Source organism: Archocentrus centrarchus, chromosome 18 (assembly GCF_007364275.1).
Source record: "Archocentrus centrarchus isolate MPI-CPG fArcCen1 chromosome 18, fArcCen1, whole genome shotgun sequence".
Lineage (NCBI taxonomy): Eukaryota > Metazoa > Chordata > Actinopteri > Cichliformes > Cichlidae > Archocentrus > Archocentrus centrarchus.
In genome coordinates, this window is record NC_044363.1 from 11,035,493 (window position 1) to 11,055,600 (window position 20,108).

The 20,108-nt window shown below is 43.2% G+C and overlaps 1 protein-coding gene across 1 annotated transcript; it reads left to right on the forward strand.

Moving 5' to 3' along the window:
* Positions 1 to 1,003: 1,003 nt before the first annotated feature.
* On the forward strand, positions 1,004 to 9,446 carry LOC115796904 (zinc finger protein 260-like). The gene is made up of 3 exons (XM_030753388.1): positions 1,004 to 1,356; positions 4,171 to 4,428; positions 8,094 to 9,446. The coding sequence occupies exons 1-3, from the start codon at positions 1,185 to 1,187 to the stop codon at positions 9,026 to 9,028; spliced, it is 1,365 nt and encodes a 454-aa protein (XP_030609248.1). The 5' UTR covers positions 1,004 to 1,184; the 3' UTR covers positions 9,029 to 9,446.
* The last annotated feature ends 10,662 nt before the right edge of the window (positions 9,447 to 20,108 follow it).

A 20,108-nucleotide genomic window follows, 5' to 3' on the forward strand; every position in this document is an offset into this window, starting at 1 on the left:
TGTGGTTTCCTGTCCTACTCACTCATCTCTGGTGATTTTACCAGTATAGTCTAGCACATTGAAATGAAATGCAATATATTCTTTCATTTGGGACAGATCACACATTTTTAAATGACTATGCATGGTATATTTACACATTTGGTATTGCTGGATTTAGAAAACAAGCACATTAATTCAACAAGCCTACTGTGTTATATGTCAATACATGCAGCATAATAAAGCCTGGGACTGGAGACTCAGTTTTCTCAATACTTTTCAGTTGGGGCACTTCATACATTAAGTGACTTAACACCCTGATTATGCAGGCCACATTTACACATTTGATATTAATGGATTCAGCACAACCTCACCTTTCCAACAAGCCATCATATGTGTTTCTATGACAAACCTTGGCAAAGCAATTACAAAGTAAATGAAATCATATCTTTTTTCAATGTTTGCCTATTCTAGATATGTGTTCCAAGGTCTCTATCTACCCCATACTTTAAGATATTCCCATCCAGTTTTTTCTAGTGGGTAAAGCAAAATCCTGACTACAAACATGCCTATTCTGAAAGCTCTGAGGCCTTGTGTTATTAATCTACATCAGTTTTTGTGGGTTAACCCCCATGCGGACAGACTGTACTTGAGTTCTTTTTTAGTTTTGGGGTATATAACAATATCTATCAATTTAACCATCTTGGCAGTAAAATATTTTTGGCCAAGAATCCATTTCATATAGGATAGACCTTAGAGATGAGGAGAAACATGGTTGGGTTTAGTTCTACCTCTGGTAGGGGTATCTCAAAACCGAAAGCACTTTTTGTCAGTTTGTCACTAGGCTAGTGATTCAGTGCTTCACAAAAGCTTCATTTTCTCATCACTACTTCACAGGAAGAGCTCTGATCCGCCGAACATAACGCAACTCTCACAGTCAGCAAATCGGCATGCGCCTCTTCGTCACGTGACCGCACGACAGCAAACCAAAGCAGAGCAGGGGAGGAGCAAAGCGTATCCACGCGAGCGGTGCGTGTGCAGACATGGCTGCTGTGTGATGAAGCTGGAGCAGCGGACTGAACTTAGAGAAGAGACACAAACTAAAGTATTGATCCTATCACATTAGTGTCGATCCGACACTGATACCAACGCCGTTATCGCTTCTATCGCTGTTTGGATCGATCCGTGCAGGCCCAGATGAAGCAGCAATGTGTTCAGTTCAGTATCTGAGAGAGTTCATCAAGGAGAGACTCACTGTTGTTTGTGAAGAAATCTTCTCAGAGGTTCAAAAAACCATCGTTCAGTATGAGGAGCAGATCAGCCGTCAGCGCAGACTGCTGGATATCAGCCGGAAACCCGACACGAACTTACATATCACAGGTATGGAAATGTTTTTAACTTTGTGCTCAGATTGAAGCTCAGATTTTTCCGTGTTTGATTGATGGTTGAAAAATCTGAAAGTTTCTCATCATCTTCAGGATTTCCTGCTCCAAACTGATGTTAGCTGAGAGCAGGAAGCTGCTAATTTTGAGATGCATCATTCAGAGGCCAAAGCACTGATAGTTGAGGGACAGCAAACACACTGTTCAATTTTAATTATGCTAATGATTAATTATGCTTTAACTTCATACTGTTCAACAATGATGGCAAGACAAACAAAATATTTAATAAGGTCAAACTATTTGTTTTTTTTTTGGGGGGGGGGGGGGGGGGGGGCTCTTTTTGAATAAAACACATGTATTATCTTACCTTTATTGGAAGATGAAGTCCATGCACCTGTCCTTCTCCCTATGGGGCAGCACTCCCCACTATCTGTGCGGCATGGTACTTTCTGCCTCAACCTGTGTATTTTCACCGTGCATTTATGACCGATCACAAAGAATAAACATGTCACACACATTCATTCACTATATTATACAGACTGTGGAACATCAGCATGTGTAATCAAACATGTATATTGGCGATATAAAGACAGACAACAATGGGCATACGCCAACCGCCTGCTTCATTTATTGTATGTGACACAGCGCCACCAGAGGTGAGCCACAGCACTGCACTGCCTCACTCCGCATTTCTTCCATGTGTTTGAACAGGCAATGTGTAAATTCCGCGATTTGGACCATTAAAATGTTTAAATTATTCAGAAAACAGTGTTGTAAAAAAAAACACGCAGCTTAAAGCAGATAACCCATAAGCTGGAGAGGAAATGGTGTCTTACTAATTTAGAAGATCTTCATTTGGCCTGGAATACAATAGCTCTGTGAAAAAGTCGACTTTAAAGCTAGGATATCTATACATCACCGACTGAAGTAAATCAGAACAACCTAAGGCTTGTCAGCGCTGTAGCCAGGCTGTCAAAGAGTCAGAGCTCTGTTGAGCTGAGTATTCCTTTAACCTTAACTATTAATGACTTCATGAACTTCATGAATTTCTAAACAAATAAAATTTTAACTATTAGAGAAAAAATTATTTATAGCCATCTCACAGACGTATCTTTATGTACAGCTACTTTCAGTACTACTGATATTTATTTAGACTTTTTCTCTCCAATTGATTTTTTTCTGAGTTAACTTCAATAGTTATTTCCTCCAAACCATCAGCATTGTCTATTAGACCCCAGTCCTACAAGACTGCTCAATGAAGTCATACCATTAATTGATGCTTCAGTCTATCTCTATTAATAGACTACATACCACAGGCCTTAAGGTGGCAGTAATCAAACCATTACTTAAAAACCCATCACTTGACTCAGCTGTCCTGGCTGATTATAGGCCAATCTCCAACCTCTGTGCAGTGTTTGTTTAGATTCTAATTTGCTCATGTGAATAGGGAGTCTTTTTCACGCAGTGAGGTTAATTATGGAGTTCCTCAGGGTCCCCTGCTAGGACCAGTTCTATTTACATTGTACATGCTTCCACTAGGCAGTATTATTAGAACACATAGCATGCATTTTCATTGTTATGGAGCCAATACCCAGCTTTATCTATCCATGAAGCCAAATGACACACATCAATTAGTTAAACTTAAGGAATGTCTTAAAGACATAAAGACCTGGATGAGATCTAATTCTTTGCTTCTAAATTCAGATGAAACTGAAGTTCTTGTACTCGGCCCTACAAATCATAAAAACATGGTGTCAAACCAGATACTTACTCTGGATGGCATTACTTTGGCCTCCAGTAACACTGTAAAGAATCTTGGAGTCATTTTGGACCAGGATATGTCCTTTAATGCACATATTAAACAAATATGTAGGACTGCTCTCTTGCGCTTGAGCAAAATCTCTAAAATTAGAAATATCCTGTTTCAGAGTGATGCTGAGAGACTAGCTCATGCATTTATTAATCCTAGGCAAAGCCATTGTAATTCAGTACTCTCTGGTTGTTCAAAAAGCTCACTGCAAAGCCTTCAGTTGATCCAAAATGCTGCAGTAAGAGTATTGATGGAGACCAGAAAGGGAGAGCATATTTCTCCCATATTGGCTTCTCTTCATTGGCTTCCTGTTAAATCAATCTATCTATTTTCTTCCACTTATATGGGGCCAGGTTGCAGGGGCAGCAGACTAAGCAGAGAAGTCCAGACCTCTCTTTCTCCAGCCCAGCCACCTCCTCCAATGCATTCCCAGGCCAGCTGAGAGAGATAATCTCTCCAGCGTGTCCTAGGTCGGCTTCGTTGGTTGGTTATCTTAATTCTTGGGTTTCCTTATTGTTGCAGAATCTTTACCTTACAATAGATTGAGGTAATTGATGTTGTGATTTGGCACTATATAAATAAAACTGAACTGAACTAAAAAGGCTTTTTTGTTCAAACAAGATTCTATATAATGTGGTTTCTACAGGAGCACATTCCATGGTTTCACAGTGTCGTAGTTCATAGTAATTCCACTTTAGGTGGTTACAATATTATGGCTCATAATCAGAATCGCTGAATGGGATTTTGAGTTTGTGAGCCTCACTGCTGTGCTCTTTTGTGATGATGGTTATTACCATTCCCTGTTTAGCCAGTCATTCTACTTCAGGTTCTTTGCACACTCAGATAAAAGGGACAGTTTGGTGCCTTCTTTCTCTCTTCTTCGGCACAAAATGGACCACTACTACTGTGATCAGAGACATTATCAGATGACCTGATGGTGTTATGTACATTTTTGTATCAATAAATTAGTAACCTTGTTCTTGTGTTTCTTTGTTCTCCAAGATCTCCCACAGCAATGTGATTATGAGGAAGAGGAGGGTCTGGATGAGCAGCAGGACTGTTACCAGAAAAGAAACTCCAGTCTGAACCAGAAGAACCCAGAGCCTCCACAGATTAAAGAGGAACAGGAGGAACTCTGCAGCAGTCAGGAGGGAGAGCAGCTTGGACTGAAGCAAGAGGCTGAAGGCATCTGGACTGATGGAGAGCGGCTCAGACTGATGGAGAACATCTGGAAACCTGAGATAAAGTTACACAGAATAGGTATGTAAAACTGATGGTATTAATAGAAATTAATATGACTCAAGTAGGATCCTAATCAGAGCTCAAAGTTCAATTTATTTTTAGAGGCACTGGAAGAACTGAAGGCCCAACTGCAATAAGCATTATGAATGTGTCTCTTTTCTGTTAACATTTAACATTAAACCTGCACTTTGTATACATCAAGGAAGAAACTGACAAATTCTGAAACCAAGTAAACTGTGAGCTCAGTGATGTTTTATTAGTTTAAAGGCTTGTTGCTCCTTTTCTAATATTAACCCTTTAATGTCGAGTGATTAACGTTTAAGCGCTAGTTACCTGCCCTTACTAGCCGCAAACAGCAGGCTAAGACGCAGTGTACTGTCGCTGAGTCAGCTTTTTGCCGTGGCTCCGCGACCGTTTGGCCTATTGGAAAAATTCAAACAATTCCTGAAAGCTCAGAAATTGCACTTCACAGCCATATAGGGGTATTACAGTATTTGTTGCCAGAAGTCCGTGAACTGTGACACATTTTTAAGTATGTTATGTCACAGCCGGCACCTTCGCCATTATAGGGTTACGGTAATGCCGCCTTTCCTTCTCATTTTCAGGTAGCTTCAGTAACTGAGTTGAGATGTTTGATGTTCCTAAAAATCACTGAAAACACAGAGATGTGATATTTTTGGCGCAAGTTTTGAACATTAGGAGAAATGTTGCTGAAACACATCTGAGTGATTTAAGGCCAGGGTTTAAATCAAGTCAGCTGATTTCAGATATCACCAAGGGGAGCAAGTGACACATGCATACTGAAGCAGGTTACCTCACAAACAAAAGTCACCTGACATCACAGAAACAAAGAGGACGAAGTAACAATTATCTGTTTGTTGACTTAGCAGGGATACTAAATTTGAAAACATGCCTTATAACTGTACATCCATATTCATTTAACAGAAAATACACCATCTTTACAATTCATACATATACAGCATCACAGACATCCACATATGACATCCCTATATGAAGCTGAAGGTTTCTAATAAGATTGTCAGACGAAACAATCATTTGCATCAGAGTCCAAATACTTTGTCACATTTGTGCACTGGTATGTCTGAGCCACATACTTACTATGTAGAGACCAAGGTTATTATAGTCAATGAAACGTATGAAATAACGAAAACTGAAATCAGAAAAATATTTTTGTTAATTGAAATTAGGGCTGCATAAAATGATTATTTTAGTAATCGAGTATTCTATCGATTATTCCATCGATTAATCGAGTAATCGGATAAGAAATACTTTTTTTTATTAACAGTTTATCTGCATATTTTAACTTCCGTACTGCAGTTTCTCACCGTGTGAACAAACAGCGGTGGATGGAGCAGCTACAAAGTTCTCTTTTCTTCACCTTAACACTTGCTGATCAGGTGGTTGATGAAGGACCTCCAGCTGTTTCCCAGTAAAGATTTTAATGGTGGTTACTAAAAGAAAAAGCTGCTGTTTTGGACGCTGGAAAAGTTTCCTTTTGCACTACTTGAGCTCACCGTCTCTATAACAGCATCGCCTCTTTGCGCTTGCGCAGTTAAAACCGCTGCCTGCTATGAGTGCTTTTGAAACCTAGTGGCTGCGGGAGCCATGGTGCATGTGTGAGTAATGTTGTAATGCTTTGTATTCACAAGCATTCTCGAAAATATGTTTCTACTGCAGGTCTGTATTTAGTCACTAATCAGGGATTAAAGTATAAAAATATTTTGACGGAGCCCCTCGGTCCTGGGGGGGCGGGCCTTCCGGTACAGAACCATCGCTAGTGCTAATGGCCCGCGCTCGTTAGCAAACCAGTTCTGGTAGCTACAGCTGAAGTAAAGACAAAAATAACAGCTGAAATTCTCAGCGATCACAACACACACAGAAACACAGAGAGCAGCGGAGGCGTGGAAATGCATGTCAGCGATAGTTGCCACCCGTCCCGTAAAGTACAGAACCCTGCATGTTACGGAGCCGTATTCCACGGAGTCCCGTAACATACGGGGTTCTGTATTTTACGAGACAGGTGGCAACCCTAGCGATGATCCACTCAGTGTTAAAGGAAATCCATCGCAGCAACGGAGAGCTTTTTAGAATCTGTGTGTTTGTGTGTGTGCGCGCGTGATTCACACTCCAGTCCAGTAGGTGGCGGTAATGCAGTTCTATGTTGATTTGCCAGCCCCCAATAAACCCACAAAAAGACGACGGAGCACTAATGCTGCTAATGCTAGTGAGGAGCACCGATTACACCGAGACAGCTGAGCGCTGCAGAGTTTAAACGAAGCATCGACACAGTAAATTTGTGTCGATAATTTTTTAGAATCGATTTAATCGAGTTAATCAATGAATCGTTGCTCTGAACCTATGCAGTAACCTACAATGTAATATGACTTGCACGTCTCAGAAATGTAACTACAGGCCAGATGCACACAGCCTGCAACGACTGTGATTAATCTGTACAGCCCTGCCGAGTCCTCTTGTGTATTTTTGCAGGTTCTCTTAATTCATGCATGAAAGGGTTAAGGTATGCAGATGAACTGTTAATGTGAAAAAAATATTTCTTATCCAGTTACTTGGGTAATTGATGGAATAATCAATAAAATACTTGATTACTAAAATAATTGATAGTTGCAGCTCTAATGAAATTTGCAACATACCATAAGCCAATGCATCACCTTCTCACATAGGAGCAACAGGATTCAGGTGATAGAGCAATTGTTGAAAGTAAGTAAAATTTATTTATATAGCGCTTTTCACAGACAAAAAGTCACAAAGTGCTGTACAATAATTAAAACACAGTATTAAAAAAAAGGATAAAACACCACGTTAAAAACATATTAACATTACCATATAAAAAAAAATAAAACAAAGTCAAAAGAAAGCCTGGCTAAACAAAAGTTTTTAACTGATTTTTAAAAGATGCCACAGAGTCAGCTAAATGGAGCTGGAGTGATAAACAGTTTCAGAGCTTTGGCGCCACTGCCTGAAAAGCTCTGCTCCCCATGGTCTTGTACATGGGACAACTAAAAGATTTTGATTTTGCTGTGTGAGAGACTGTTGACTTATGTAAAATGTATCCAGGCATTTAAAAACAATTAAAAAAAATAAAAAAAATTGTATCAGTATTGGCAAATATCCAAATGTAAAATATTGGTATCGGACATAAGAAAGTGGTATCGTCCCATCCCTAGTTCTAATGTTACACACCACATGTAGCTGTTGTTAATCTACTGCACTGACACTGAACTTTATTTTAGAGTTTATTGTAGAGTTTATTGAGTTTTGGAGTTTGGTTTGCTTTATGTTTCTCCCTGTTGATGTTCAAGTGTGTCCTTAATATTAAACACATTTAGCACATAAAGCTACTATCTTATAAACACTTGGTTGTTGAATAAAAATTTTTAAATGATATTGTATTATGCAATAGTCACTCTTGCACCTGAAAAGGATGAAAAAACTTAAAATAATACGAAAACTAACAAAAACTAAGCATTAAACCAAAATGAAAAACTAATAAAAATGAGCAAAAATCACTCTGCAAACTAACTAAAACTAACTGAATTAGAGAAAAAAGTAAAAGCTAGTAAAAAACTAAAATATAATGTAAAATTTGAAACTATTATAACCCTGTTATTCTATCATTTTCTTTTCTCCATTTGTCTCTTCAGACCCCCAAAAGAAACATGTCTGTGAGGAGGAGGAGATTTTCACAGATCAGCAGGTCTGGAACCAGGAAAGGAACTCAATTCTGGACCAGGTGGACCCAGAGCCTCCACAGTTTAAAGTGGAACAGGAGGAACTCTGCAGCAGTCAGGAGAGAGAGCAGCTTGGACTGAAGCAGGAGACTCATACCTTTATGTTGACTCCTACTTATGAGGAAAGTGACCACAGTGAAACAGAACCAAACAGTGAGCAGTTCCTTTCTCACAGCTCTCCTGAAGCAGAGAGCCGAGATCAGGAAGAAAGCCAGCATGTGGATTCAGGATCAACTAGAAATGCAGAGCTAAAGAAGAGGGGACATCACAGAAAGAGAAGTTATAATCAGAGAGCAGACAATACTCCTGTGTCAGAGAGTCAAAATCAATTTGGCAAAAGGAAAAGGTCTGTACAATGTGACACCTGTGGAAAGATTATACAGAATAAATCCAACTTGAATGCACATCTGCGAGTTCACACAGGTGAGAAACCATATTCTTGTAACACATGTGGGAAACGATTCATTCAGAAATCCGATTTGGAGCGTCATATTAGAACTCATACAGGTGAAAAGCCGTATACTTGTAGCACCTGTGGAAAAAGATTTACTGACTTATCAGGATTCAGAAGACACATGAGAGTTCACACAGGTGAGAAACCATATCCTTGTAGCACTTGTGGGAAAAGATTTAACCAGAAATCAGATATGGAACATCATGTAAGAACTCACACAGGTGAGAAACCATATTCTTGTAGCACTTGTGGAAAAAGATTCATTCAGAAATCAGCATTGACAAGTCATTTAAGAACGCACACAGGTGAGAAACCGTATCCTTGTAGCATCTGTGGGAAAAGATTCAAACAGATGGCGAACTTAAAGACGCACATAAGAATTCATACTGGTTAAAAGTTTCATGCTTACAAAATGTGGGACAGCTGTGTGTCATAGCAGTGTGTTGGTGGTAGAGCTCACATTAAGCAGAAGTTCAATCACTGCATCACTTGAGTGAAAAGATGATCCAGATTCAAGTACCCATTTTGTGACCTGGAGCCTATTCCAGGAAGCATGTTCAACAGACTCTGAGTTTAAAAACATACTCTGAGTTGATCAACGCTGAGATCGGCAACTCTGAGTTTCCCGTTCCAGAACAGCTGATCAGAGTTAGCTCAATCTGAGTATGATCACCCTGATTTAGCATGTGCTGGTGGAGTGCTGATACCAGGATTCACCATGGCAATGGGTAAATAAAGAGCAGAGCCTCCATTTTAATCCGATGGGTGGAGGATTGGACGTGTCAGTGTGGAGCATGACAAGTCACTTTAATCAGCCTGACCCTCTCTGTCAGCATCATAGGCAGAATAAAAGTTTGTTATAAAATATATCATTTCTTTTGTCATGTCTGCTGTCATCATTTACACAACTTGAATCATCAGATGAAGCTGAATCCTAATTTCACATTTAATTTATAAAATCTAATTATTCAGCCTGACGGACAAACTACAGGAGACAGAAAGTGAAGATAAAAATATGGAGAAACAGCTCAGACTGAGTTTACTGACCGACCTGTGTGTTAGAGACTAAGACAGCAGCAGACCCCGGGGGCGGAGCTGAGCTCAGGTCAGTTTGTTACTTAATAAAAACTGTTTTTGCTGCAGTTTATGACAGTTCAGTTTATAGTTACTTGTTTAAATAATTGTACAATAATAATTGAATCTATTGATGGAATAGCAAACTCACTTTATTCATTTTTTAAATTGAGAATTTCATTATTTCTGCCATTACTGGATAAAAATGAGAAATGAGATTGACAATAAAACTGCTTTAATGTTTCCAGTTTAACCATTTTAATCAGATATAAGATCACCTGATCTTGATCAGATTCACTGATAGATGACAGCTCTCTGATGACGGAGTTCAGTCATAGTTTCATATTTAGCTGAAAACATTCAGAGCAGCTTTTCAAGTCTGTAATGAATGTAAAGTTTTACCAGTAAAGGCAAACATGCTTGTGTGGTGGCCACATATATGCACATTTCACACCAGAATGCCCCAAGCTCTTATTGTGAAGAGAGAGACGGGAATAGATCTGGAAAAGGCGGGAGAGAGAGGCCTGGGATAAAAGGGCTTGACTCCTCCTTTTGGAGGAGATATATTTGGACTTCTAGTTGTGTGTGTTTTACCGAATAAAGCTGAGACTACATACCTGCTCGTGTCTCCTTCCACCGACTCCTACATTGGTGACCCCGACTAAAGAACATGTCTGCTGACGACAGCTCAACGGCCGCGGCCGCTGTTTCCTCACCAGCCGCCGCCGTTTCCTCACCAGCCGCCGCCGGTTCTCCCGCTATTTTTGCGGCCACGGTCAAGCGCCCGGAGTTCTGGCAGCACGATCCAGAGCCTTGGTTCCAGCATGTGGAGGCCCAGTTTCACCTCCGCGGGATCACCTCAGACGACACCAAGTATTACCATGTCGTCGCGGCGCTGGACTCTGCTTCTACCCGCCGGCTGATGGGACTGCTCCGGGACCCGCCGCCTGCTAACAAGTATGGAGCGCTGAAGGAGAATCTGCTGCGGATTTATCAGCTTTCAGACGAAGAGCGGGCTGATCGCCTGTTATCCCTGAATGGCTTGGGAGATGGTAAACCCTCCGAGCTGATGGAGCACATGCTGGCTCTGCTCGGCCCGGGCGACGCTTCGTTTCTCTTTACGCATCTGTTCCTGCGCCAGCTCCCCCCTCCCGTGCGCACCGCGCTAGCCAGCTCCGCTCTGATACGGGCCAAGGATTACCGCGGGCTAGCTGAAGAGGCGGACAAGATTTTGCTGGCATCCAGGCATTCCGGTGTGCATGCACTTTTACCGAGTGCGGCTCTACAAGGGGCGGAGACGAGAGAAGCTGGTGCTGTGGCCGCCGTCGCAGAGCGCCGGAGGAAGGAGAGCGTGCTCTGCTTCTATCATCGCCGGTTCGGAGTGAAGGCGAAGCACTGCATTCCGCCGTGTACCTTCCAGCACCAGGGAAACGAGAGGGCCGGTGCTCACTAGCAGCTGTGTGCGCTGGCAGCTCGGACAAGCTGCTCTTCATTGAGGACACTGCTTCGGGACGCCGTCTGCTTGTGGACTCGGGTGCTCAGCGTAGCATCATGCCGGCTTCAGCTGCGGACGCCTTGGGACAATGTCACGGACCCCTGCTGGACGCGGCGAACGGTACCCCCATTCGCACATATGGAATGAGGTTGGTGACTGTGTGTTTCAAGGGACGTCAGTTTAACTGGGACTTTGTGATAGCGTCTGTGTCAGTACCTATACTCGGCGCTGATTTCTTGTGTGCTTTCAGGTTGTTGGTCGATGTAGCTAATAGGTGCTTGATAGATGCTGTGTCTTTTGATACCTACCCCTGTACACTTGGTAGTCCTGGCCCCCTGCCCCTCGCTAACATGCTTGCCACAGGTGATGAGTACCAGCGTTTGCTTGCCGAGTTTCCCACCCTCACGGTTCCCACCTTCTCTGCAGCCGTAGCTAAACATGGTGTGGAGCATTACATTACCACTGTGGGTCCGCCGGTTTTTGCGCGTGCACGCCGTCTCGATGCCGCGAAGTTAGCGATAGCCAGGGAGGAGTTTGCAAACATGGAGCGCCTTGGTATTGTGCGCCGCTCAAACAGCCCGTGGGCGTCCCCGTTGCACATGGTCCCTAAAGCTGACGGTGGGTGGCGCCCTTGTGGGGATTTTAGGCGCCTTAATAATGCGACGACTAATGACAGGTACCCGGTTCCCCACATTCAAGATTTTTCGGTTCATCTTGCGGGGGCAACTATTTTTTCAAAGGTGGATTTGGTGAGGGGATACCATCAGGTTCCTGTCCATCCGCGTGATGTGCCCAAGACCGCGGTTATCACTCCTTTTGGCCTTTTCGAGTTTTTGCGAATGCCCTTCGGTCTGAAGGGCGCGGCACAGATGTTTCAGCGCCTCATGGACTCCGTTTTGCGTGGTATGCCATTTTTGTTCGTCTATCTGGATGACATACTGGTTGCCAGCCCTTCCGCCGCGGAGCATTCAGTGCACCTCCGCCAGTTGTTTGAGCATCTCAGTGAGCACGGTTTGATTGTGAATCCAGCTAAATGCCAGTTCGGTCTGCCGGCCATAGAGTTTTTGGGACACCTCATTTCGCCCCAAGGGGCGTTTCCCCTGCCCGCTAAGGTGGAGGCAGTTTCTGCTTTTCCGCGCCCTTCCTCAGTGAAGCCCCTGCAGGAGTTTTTGGGGATGGTGAACTTTTATAACCGTTTCATCCCCCGGGCTGCTCACCTCATGCACCCTCTGTACAGTGCACTTCAGGGCAAGAAGGGCAACCAAGAGATAGAGTGGACACCTGAGCGGGTGCAGGCATTTGACAGTGCCAAAGCTGCTCTTGCCAACGCTGCCCTGCTGGCCCACCCGTCTCCCGAGGCGCCTGTTGCCCTTACTACCGATGCCTCCGATTTTGCAGTCGGGGCCGTGTGCGAACAATGGGTGGGCGGTGCTTGGCAGCCCCTCGCCTTTTTTAGCAGGAAGCTTCGGGATGCGGAGAGAAAGTACAGTACGTTTGACAGGGAGCTCCTTGCCCTTTTTCTCGCGACGCGTCATTTCCGGTTCCTGCTTGAGGGCCGTGACTTTACCGCTTTTGTAGACCACAAACCTCTCACATTTGCCATGGCAAAGGTTTCAGAACCATGGACTGCACGGCAGCAACGGCAGCTTTCTGCTATTTCAGAGTTTACCACTGACATTCAGCACGTCGCCGGCAAGTGTAATCGGGTGGCTGACTGTCTGTCCAGGGCGCAGGTTAGTTCTGTGCATTTGGGAGTGGACTACTCTGCCATGGCTGCCGACCAACTTACGGATACGGAGATTCAGGCTTTTAAGAGGGCCGAGTCCAGTTTGCGTTTGGAAGATGTCTCATTTCAGGATAGTGGCGTAACCCTACTTTGCGACGTCTCATTGGGCAGGCCTCGCCCCTTGGTTCCTGCTTGCTGGCGTCGGCGGGTGTTTGAGGCAGTTCATTCTCTTTCGCACCCAGGAGTTAAAGCCTCAGTTAAGTTGGTAGGGGCCAAGTTTGTGTGGCCCGGCCTCCGGAAAGAGGTCAGGGCGTGGGCTTCCTCATGTGTTGCTTGTCAGCGCGCCAAAGTGCAACGACACACCAAATCCCCTCTGGAGCACTTTCCCATACCCCAGAGAAGGTTCGAACATGTCCATGTAGACCTGGTAGGTCCATTTCCCCCTTCCCGGGGTTTCACCCATCTCCTGACAATGGTGGACAGGACGACTCGGTGGCCTGAAGCAGTTCCTTTGGCGTCAACCACCTCAGCAGATGTTGCTCGTGCGTTCGTCTCCTCCTGGGTATCTCGGTTTGGCGTACCGCTTGACTTGACATCTGACAGGGGTCCTCAGTTCACGTCTGAGCTGTGGACTGCTGTGGCGGAGAACCTTGGCGTCAGACTCCATCGCACTACCGCGTACCACCCGCAGGCCAATGGCCTTTGCGAGAGGTTCCACCGTACCATGAAGGCTGCCTTACGGGCTGCGCTGGTGGACAGCAGCTGGGTTGACCGCCTTCCTTGGGTCCTGCTGGGCCTGCGTGCGACACCTAAGGAGGACCTGCAGTCTTCTTCAGCCGAGCTGGTCCTGGGCCAGCCTTTGAGGGTTCCAGGGGAATTCCTTCCTGGTGCATCTGCTTCGGGGGCCGACAAAAGGAGCGGGCCGGTTTTCCCGGGGAATGATAGGTTTTTGGCCCCAGTAGCGGCGCATCACTGCCTTCCACAGTCATATGTGCCAAAGGACCTGATGTCTGCCAAGTACGTTTTTATCCGCCATGACGCGCACCGTTCTCCACTTCGACCTCCTTATGATGGTCCATTCCGTGTGCTAGAGGTGGGACCTAAGGATTTTTTGGTTGAGCTGGGAGGTCGTCAGGAGCGGGTTTCGGTGGATCGCCTTAAGCCTGCTCACATGTTTCCGGATGGTCCTATTGAGTTGGCCCAACCTCCGCGCCGCGGTCGTCCTCCCGTTTCTATGCCTCACTCGGAGGACCTGCCCCCAGCTGCTGTTTTTTCCCCTGCCAGGGGGCAGTCTCGCCGTGGTCGGGGCTATGCCCCTCCCTCGTTTTCACCACCTGTGGTCGCCAAGCACAGCCGTAGCGGCCGCCTTGTTAAACCCCCTAGGAGATACTCCTGAGGTGGTATTTTATTTTTGCTATGTTGTGTTGAAAATGGTTGCTGTTTTTATTATTGTATTGTTTGCCATTCTGTGTGTTCAGGGGGGGCCTGTGTGGTGGCCACATATATGCACATTTCACACCAGAATGCCCCAAGCTCTTATTGTGAAGAGAGAGACGGGAATAGATCTGGAAAAGGCGGGAGAGAGAGGCCTGGGATAAAAGGGCTTGACTCCTCCTTTTGGAGGAGATATATTTGGAGTTCTAGTTGTGTGTGTTTTACCGAATAAAGCTGAGACTACATACCTGCTCGTGTCTCCTTCCACCGACTCCTACACTGTGATAAATGTCTCAGCTTTATACATTTTAGATATTTCAGTACATTTTGGGAGGATGAAGCATTTTAATTCAATAATGCAGATCGTGTTGGGAAAATGAATCCATTATGAACAGATCCAGACTGGATGAGCTGGAAAATAAGTGAAGCCTGAAATGGATCTGGGCCTTATCGGGTCTGAATCCGTGATCCTGATCCATTTGGATCCTCCTGCTGCACGGTTGGACTCGTCAACGTTTTCCGGATCCATTATAGAGCCGATGATCACTGATTTTGGTGATTTTCAGTGGAAAATATGTGGAAATTCATACTCTGAATTTCAGACACTGTAACTTTCAAAATGACATTTAAGTCACTTTAAATCCATTTAGTTCAGTTTTCAAATCTTCAGTTCATTTCAGCCTCATCTTCACTCAAACATTTACATCATCTCCAGGATCCAGACATTTTTCCATCCAAAGTGTGTTCTGTGTCAGCAGCTTCATCCAGATCAGTGTGATTTAACAGTGATGCTACAGTAACTACAGTAAAACTGACTGACAGTCTGACAGCTGCAGCTGCCTCATTATAAATCCACGACATCATTGCTGACTCCATCCTTACAGCCTGTTGACGAGTGAATGACTGTAAAAGCTTCACATTACGCACAAAAATAACAAACTAACATCTAACTGGGATTTCAGTGCTTGCAGAAACATAAACGTCTGCAGATGAACTCGCTTCTCTGACCACTTTGCAGTGTCTTTATGAATGAGGAAATGAATCAGTGTCAGACAGGTGGTTCAGGTGCAGCAGGAGGGGAGGAGTCAGAGAGACACTTGGATAAAACCTGCCAGAGAGCAGGTTAGGTTCACAGAGTCTGTTACCCCGGTAACTGACTCAGAGTTGGAGTTAGCGCTCTTTCTGGAACTGAAAACCCAAGTTTCCCTCATTTTAGAGTTAACAAACCCAGAGTTGTTAGCAAAACCTGCTTTCTGGAATAGGCCCCAGAGCCATAAAGAACTATCAGCATTGTTTATTCAGTTTATTACCTTATTTTTATAATTATATCAGGGAAACCCTGATCTTACATTTCATGTTAAAGTGTTTAGTAATTTGTGTGGCATGTTATTGTCACATCTTATTCTTACAGTGGTACCAAAAACACCTGAGGTGTTGCCTGAATTTCAATGTAAATAGTTGTATATAATTTTGTTGTTTGCTACATTTGTACATAAATTTATAATTTTAAGTTGTAAAACTAGTCTGTTAAACATGTTTGTGGATTTCACAGTAAAAAAAAAGTCTTTTTCTACTCAAATTTTATGGTTTTCTGTGATTTTTAGATCCAATACATTAATATAGTATGTCAAAAAAGATAACAGTACAGTCACACGTGAGGTTGTGCTGAAGACAGTGATACCAAACAAGGCATCGTAAACAGTTTCCAAGTTCAATTATAAAGGTGAAGTCAAAAGTAGTCAAAAATGGCCAATTATAGCCTAGACCATGGAGGGTAGAAATAGAAATTTAATTCAAATTTCTGTTGAGTATAATTTGTGTGTGACGTGTAATCTCTAATATATGAAAGCAGCATCACAGAGTGTTCTGCCTTATTTTACACATGTTTTTCTTTGTTTCTGATGTCTTATATAAATGTAGAAATTGACGATCAGTTAAACCTGAAGCCATTATTCATATTTAATTTAATGTAGATTTCCCCTTATTAGCATGCTGTCTGACCTGCTGTGCAGAATAACCAGACAAGCCTGCACAGAGTCCTCCTGAAAGTTCCAACATGGCACCTCATGGCAAAGAACTCTCTGAGGATCTTAAAAGACAAATTGTTGCGCTACACGAAGACTGTTATATAAGCTGCACACAGACTACTTTTCATTGTGTCAAAGTGTCATTTTATCAGTGTTGTCCCATGAAAAGATATACTTAAATATACGCAGACATGTGAGGGGTGTACTCACTTTTGTGATACACTGTATTTATATTCACAAACAACAGTAAAAGTTATAAGAAGTGAAGGGCTTCTATAACAGGTTTCCCAAATTGGGTGACACTGAAAGGAGTCTGAGGAGCAGGGAGACACATGGTTTGTACTGACTTTTTTCTTCTCAACTCCAATGGTCAGTTTGAATTTCAGCAGGTCATCTTCACCATGTCTACATGTCTAAATGCACTGAGCTGCTGCCATGTGATTGACTAATTGGACAGTTGCATTAACGAGCAGTTGAACAGGTGTACTTGATGAAGTGGCTGGCGAGTGTATATGTATCAATGTTTAGATTGTTCAATAAAGAGAAATAAGAGCTGCTCTTATTCCAAATAATACCATGAAGTAGAAATATAATGTCTGTGCTGAAGGTAGAAATGAGTAAATGAGGGTTGTACTACAACTGGTAACTGTGTCAGTAAATAAATAAAAGCACAGTCAGTGTATAGTCTATATTATAAGGCTAACATTATTGCACTTAACATGATATGGCACAGTTTCTATTGAGAGTTCAGTGGTTTTACAGCACATGGATAAAAACTGTTTAGGAGTCTAGAGATGTGGGTCTTAATTCAATTCAATTCAATTTTATTTATATAGCACCAAATCACAACAAACAGTCACCTCAAAGCACTTTGTATTGTGGGTAAAGTCCCTACAATAATACAGAGAAAACCCAACAGTCAAAACGACCCACTATGAGCAGCACTTGGCGACAGTGGGAAGGAAAAACTCCCTTTTAACAAGAAGAAACCTCCGGCAGAACCAGGCTCGGGGGGGCAGTCATCTGCCGCGACCGGTTGGGCTGAGGGGAGAGAAAGACATGCTGTGGAAGAGAGCCAGAGATTAATAACAATTAATGATTAAATGCAGAGTGGAGTATAAACAAAGTAAATAAGGTGAATGAAAAGAAACAGTTCATCATGGGAACCCCCCAGCAGCCTAGGCCTATAGCAACATAACTAAGGGCTGGTTCAGGGTCACCTGATCCTGCCCTAACTATAAGCTTGATCAAAACGGAAAGTTTTAAGCCTAATCTTAAAAATAGAGAGGGTGTCTGTCTCCCAAATCCAAGCTGGGAGCTGGTTTCACAGAAGAGGCGCCTGAAAACTGAAGGCTCTGCCTCCCATTCTACTCTTAAGTATCCTAGGAACCACAAGTAAGCCAGCAGTCTGAGAGTGAAGTGCTCTATTTGGGTGATATGGGACTATGAGGTCTTTGAGATAAGATGGGGCCTGATTATTCAAGACTTTGTAGGTGAGGAGAAGTATTTTAAATTCTATTCTAGATTTAACAGGGAGCCAATGAAGAGAAGCCAATATTAAGAAATCTGCTCTCTCTTTCTAGTCCCTGTCAGTACTCTAGCTGCAGCATTTTGGATCAGCTGAAGGCTTTTCAGGGAGCTTTTAGGACAGCCTTTTAGGACAGTGTTACTGGAGGCCAAAGTAATGCCATCCAGAGTAAGTATCTTAATAGACCTATAGCACCTCCCCAGAGGGCAGCAAAGTGAACAGGTTTCTGGGTGAGTCCTAGATCATGTTTGTGGCTCTCTGCAGGCAGCAGGCTCTTTATATGTCAGTGAGACAGGGTAGATAATGACTATGTTTGTGTTGTGGGTTGGTGTGGGGTCATGGGTGTACAGAATGTAGAGCAGAAGGCACGCCACCCTGCGGGGCTCCAGTGCTGAGTGTCCATATTGAGTGGGACCCCAGCCCGACTGACTGTGGGTGGTCTGTTAAGAAGTGTTCATCCACCTGCATGTGTGTTGACTTACCCCCAGGTCACTAAGTTTGGACACCATTCTGCTGCAGATGATGGTGTTTTTTAATGAGGGAATCATTTACTCAGTCAAAATGTGCATTTCTGTTGACCCAATGCTCTGAATTAACAGGAACATAAAGATTTCTGTCCAATAAGGTGACACATAATCAATGCCTTTGGTGTATGTGACTGATCTTTTGTACAAACTCAATACCCCCCCCCCCCAGCAGAGACCCATTCTGAGCCCAAAAAAATCCTGATTAAAGCTTAGCAAACGTAAACTCACATAAACATAGAATATTAAAAAAAAATGTCTGCACTCACACAGTCTAAGTGTGAGCTCATCTCTCCTGTCCTCTTCCTCTCCTCCACTCTGCATCTGACCAGCACCCCCTCAAAAACACACCAATAACTGCACATAATAAAGAGAATCATTCAATTCAGAATTTGGTTTCCTGTTTTTTTTGTCCACGTACTGTTCATGTGAACAATGATGTGGGCTTTATAGATAATTCTGGAACTTTCGGGGAGAAACATGGTCGTAATAGAAGAGATGGAATCCATCCCACTTTGGATGAATTAATCTGATTTAGTGCTCGGTTCAAATGAAATAATTATTGTGGGTGATTTTAACATCCAAGTAGATGCTGAAAATGACAGTGTCAGCACTGCATTTAATTTATTATTAGAATCAATTGGCTTCAATTAAAATGTAAATGAGCCCACCCTCTGGATCTGACATATGGCATAGAAACTGAACAATCAGCAGTACAGTTGTCCCTCGCCATATCGCAGTTCAATTATTGCAGCTTCCCTGTAGTGCATTTTTTTTAATCTAATTTTGTATCACTTGAGTTTTCCCTTTATCACAGGATTTTGTGGGTATTTCATCAGCGGAACTACCGTACTGTACACCACTACCACTTGCGCAAGTTTGCAAACGTGAGATTGTACATGGCAGACTATTGACTGATTGAATGGAAGGCAACCAACCACAGTACTGCGCGCCGATTGGCTCAGTGACCGTAGCATTGGTCTGTTTGCTCTCCTGTACTATGCCCATACATTCAGCATCTCTCTTTGTCCACTTCACTGCACGTAATGTAGTTCTGCTGTGTTGTTTTTGTGAAATTTTTGTGTTTAAGAGCATATTAAATGTTTTTAAGAGAGTGGGAAAGATTTATAGGAATGTGGGAAGGGTTTATAAAGCCTTTATATGCAGCTTTTTCACGGTTTTTCACCTATCGTGGCGGTTATGTTCCAGAGACCCCTGCAATGGATCACTATATTCCCTAAAAACAAACTTTTGTCTGATTTACAGTAATGGATTACACAGCAGTGGGGAATAAATGTCATTAAAGTAAATTTCTTTTTGAAGTGCTGTTACCAAGTTTAAGGATATAAGAATATAATTCCTCTACTATTAACCTTTTCAAATCCACCACAAGCTCCTTAGTTTTGCTGATGTTGAGCCTTGGATGGTTATTGTTGCACCATGTGACGAAGCTCTCAATCAACCCACCTTGTATTCCTCCTTGTTGTCACCAGAAATTCATCCAACACTGGATGCATTTATTTATTAAGCGCCTCGACGTGACTGTTGTCCCTGTGTTTCACAAAGATAATGGCGTCCTCCACCCCGATGTGTCATTTGGACAACGAGGGCAACTCTTCCTGTGCACTGGCACAATGCAGGACACGTTACAAATGACAGGCACCTT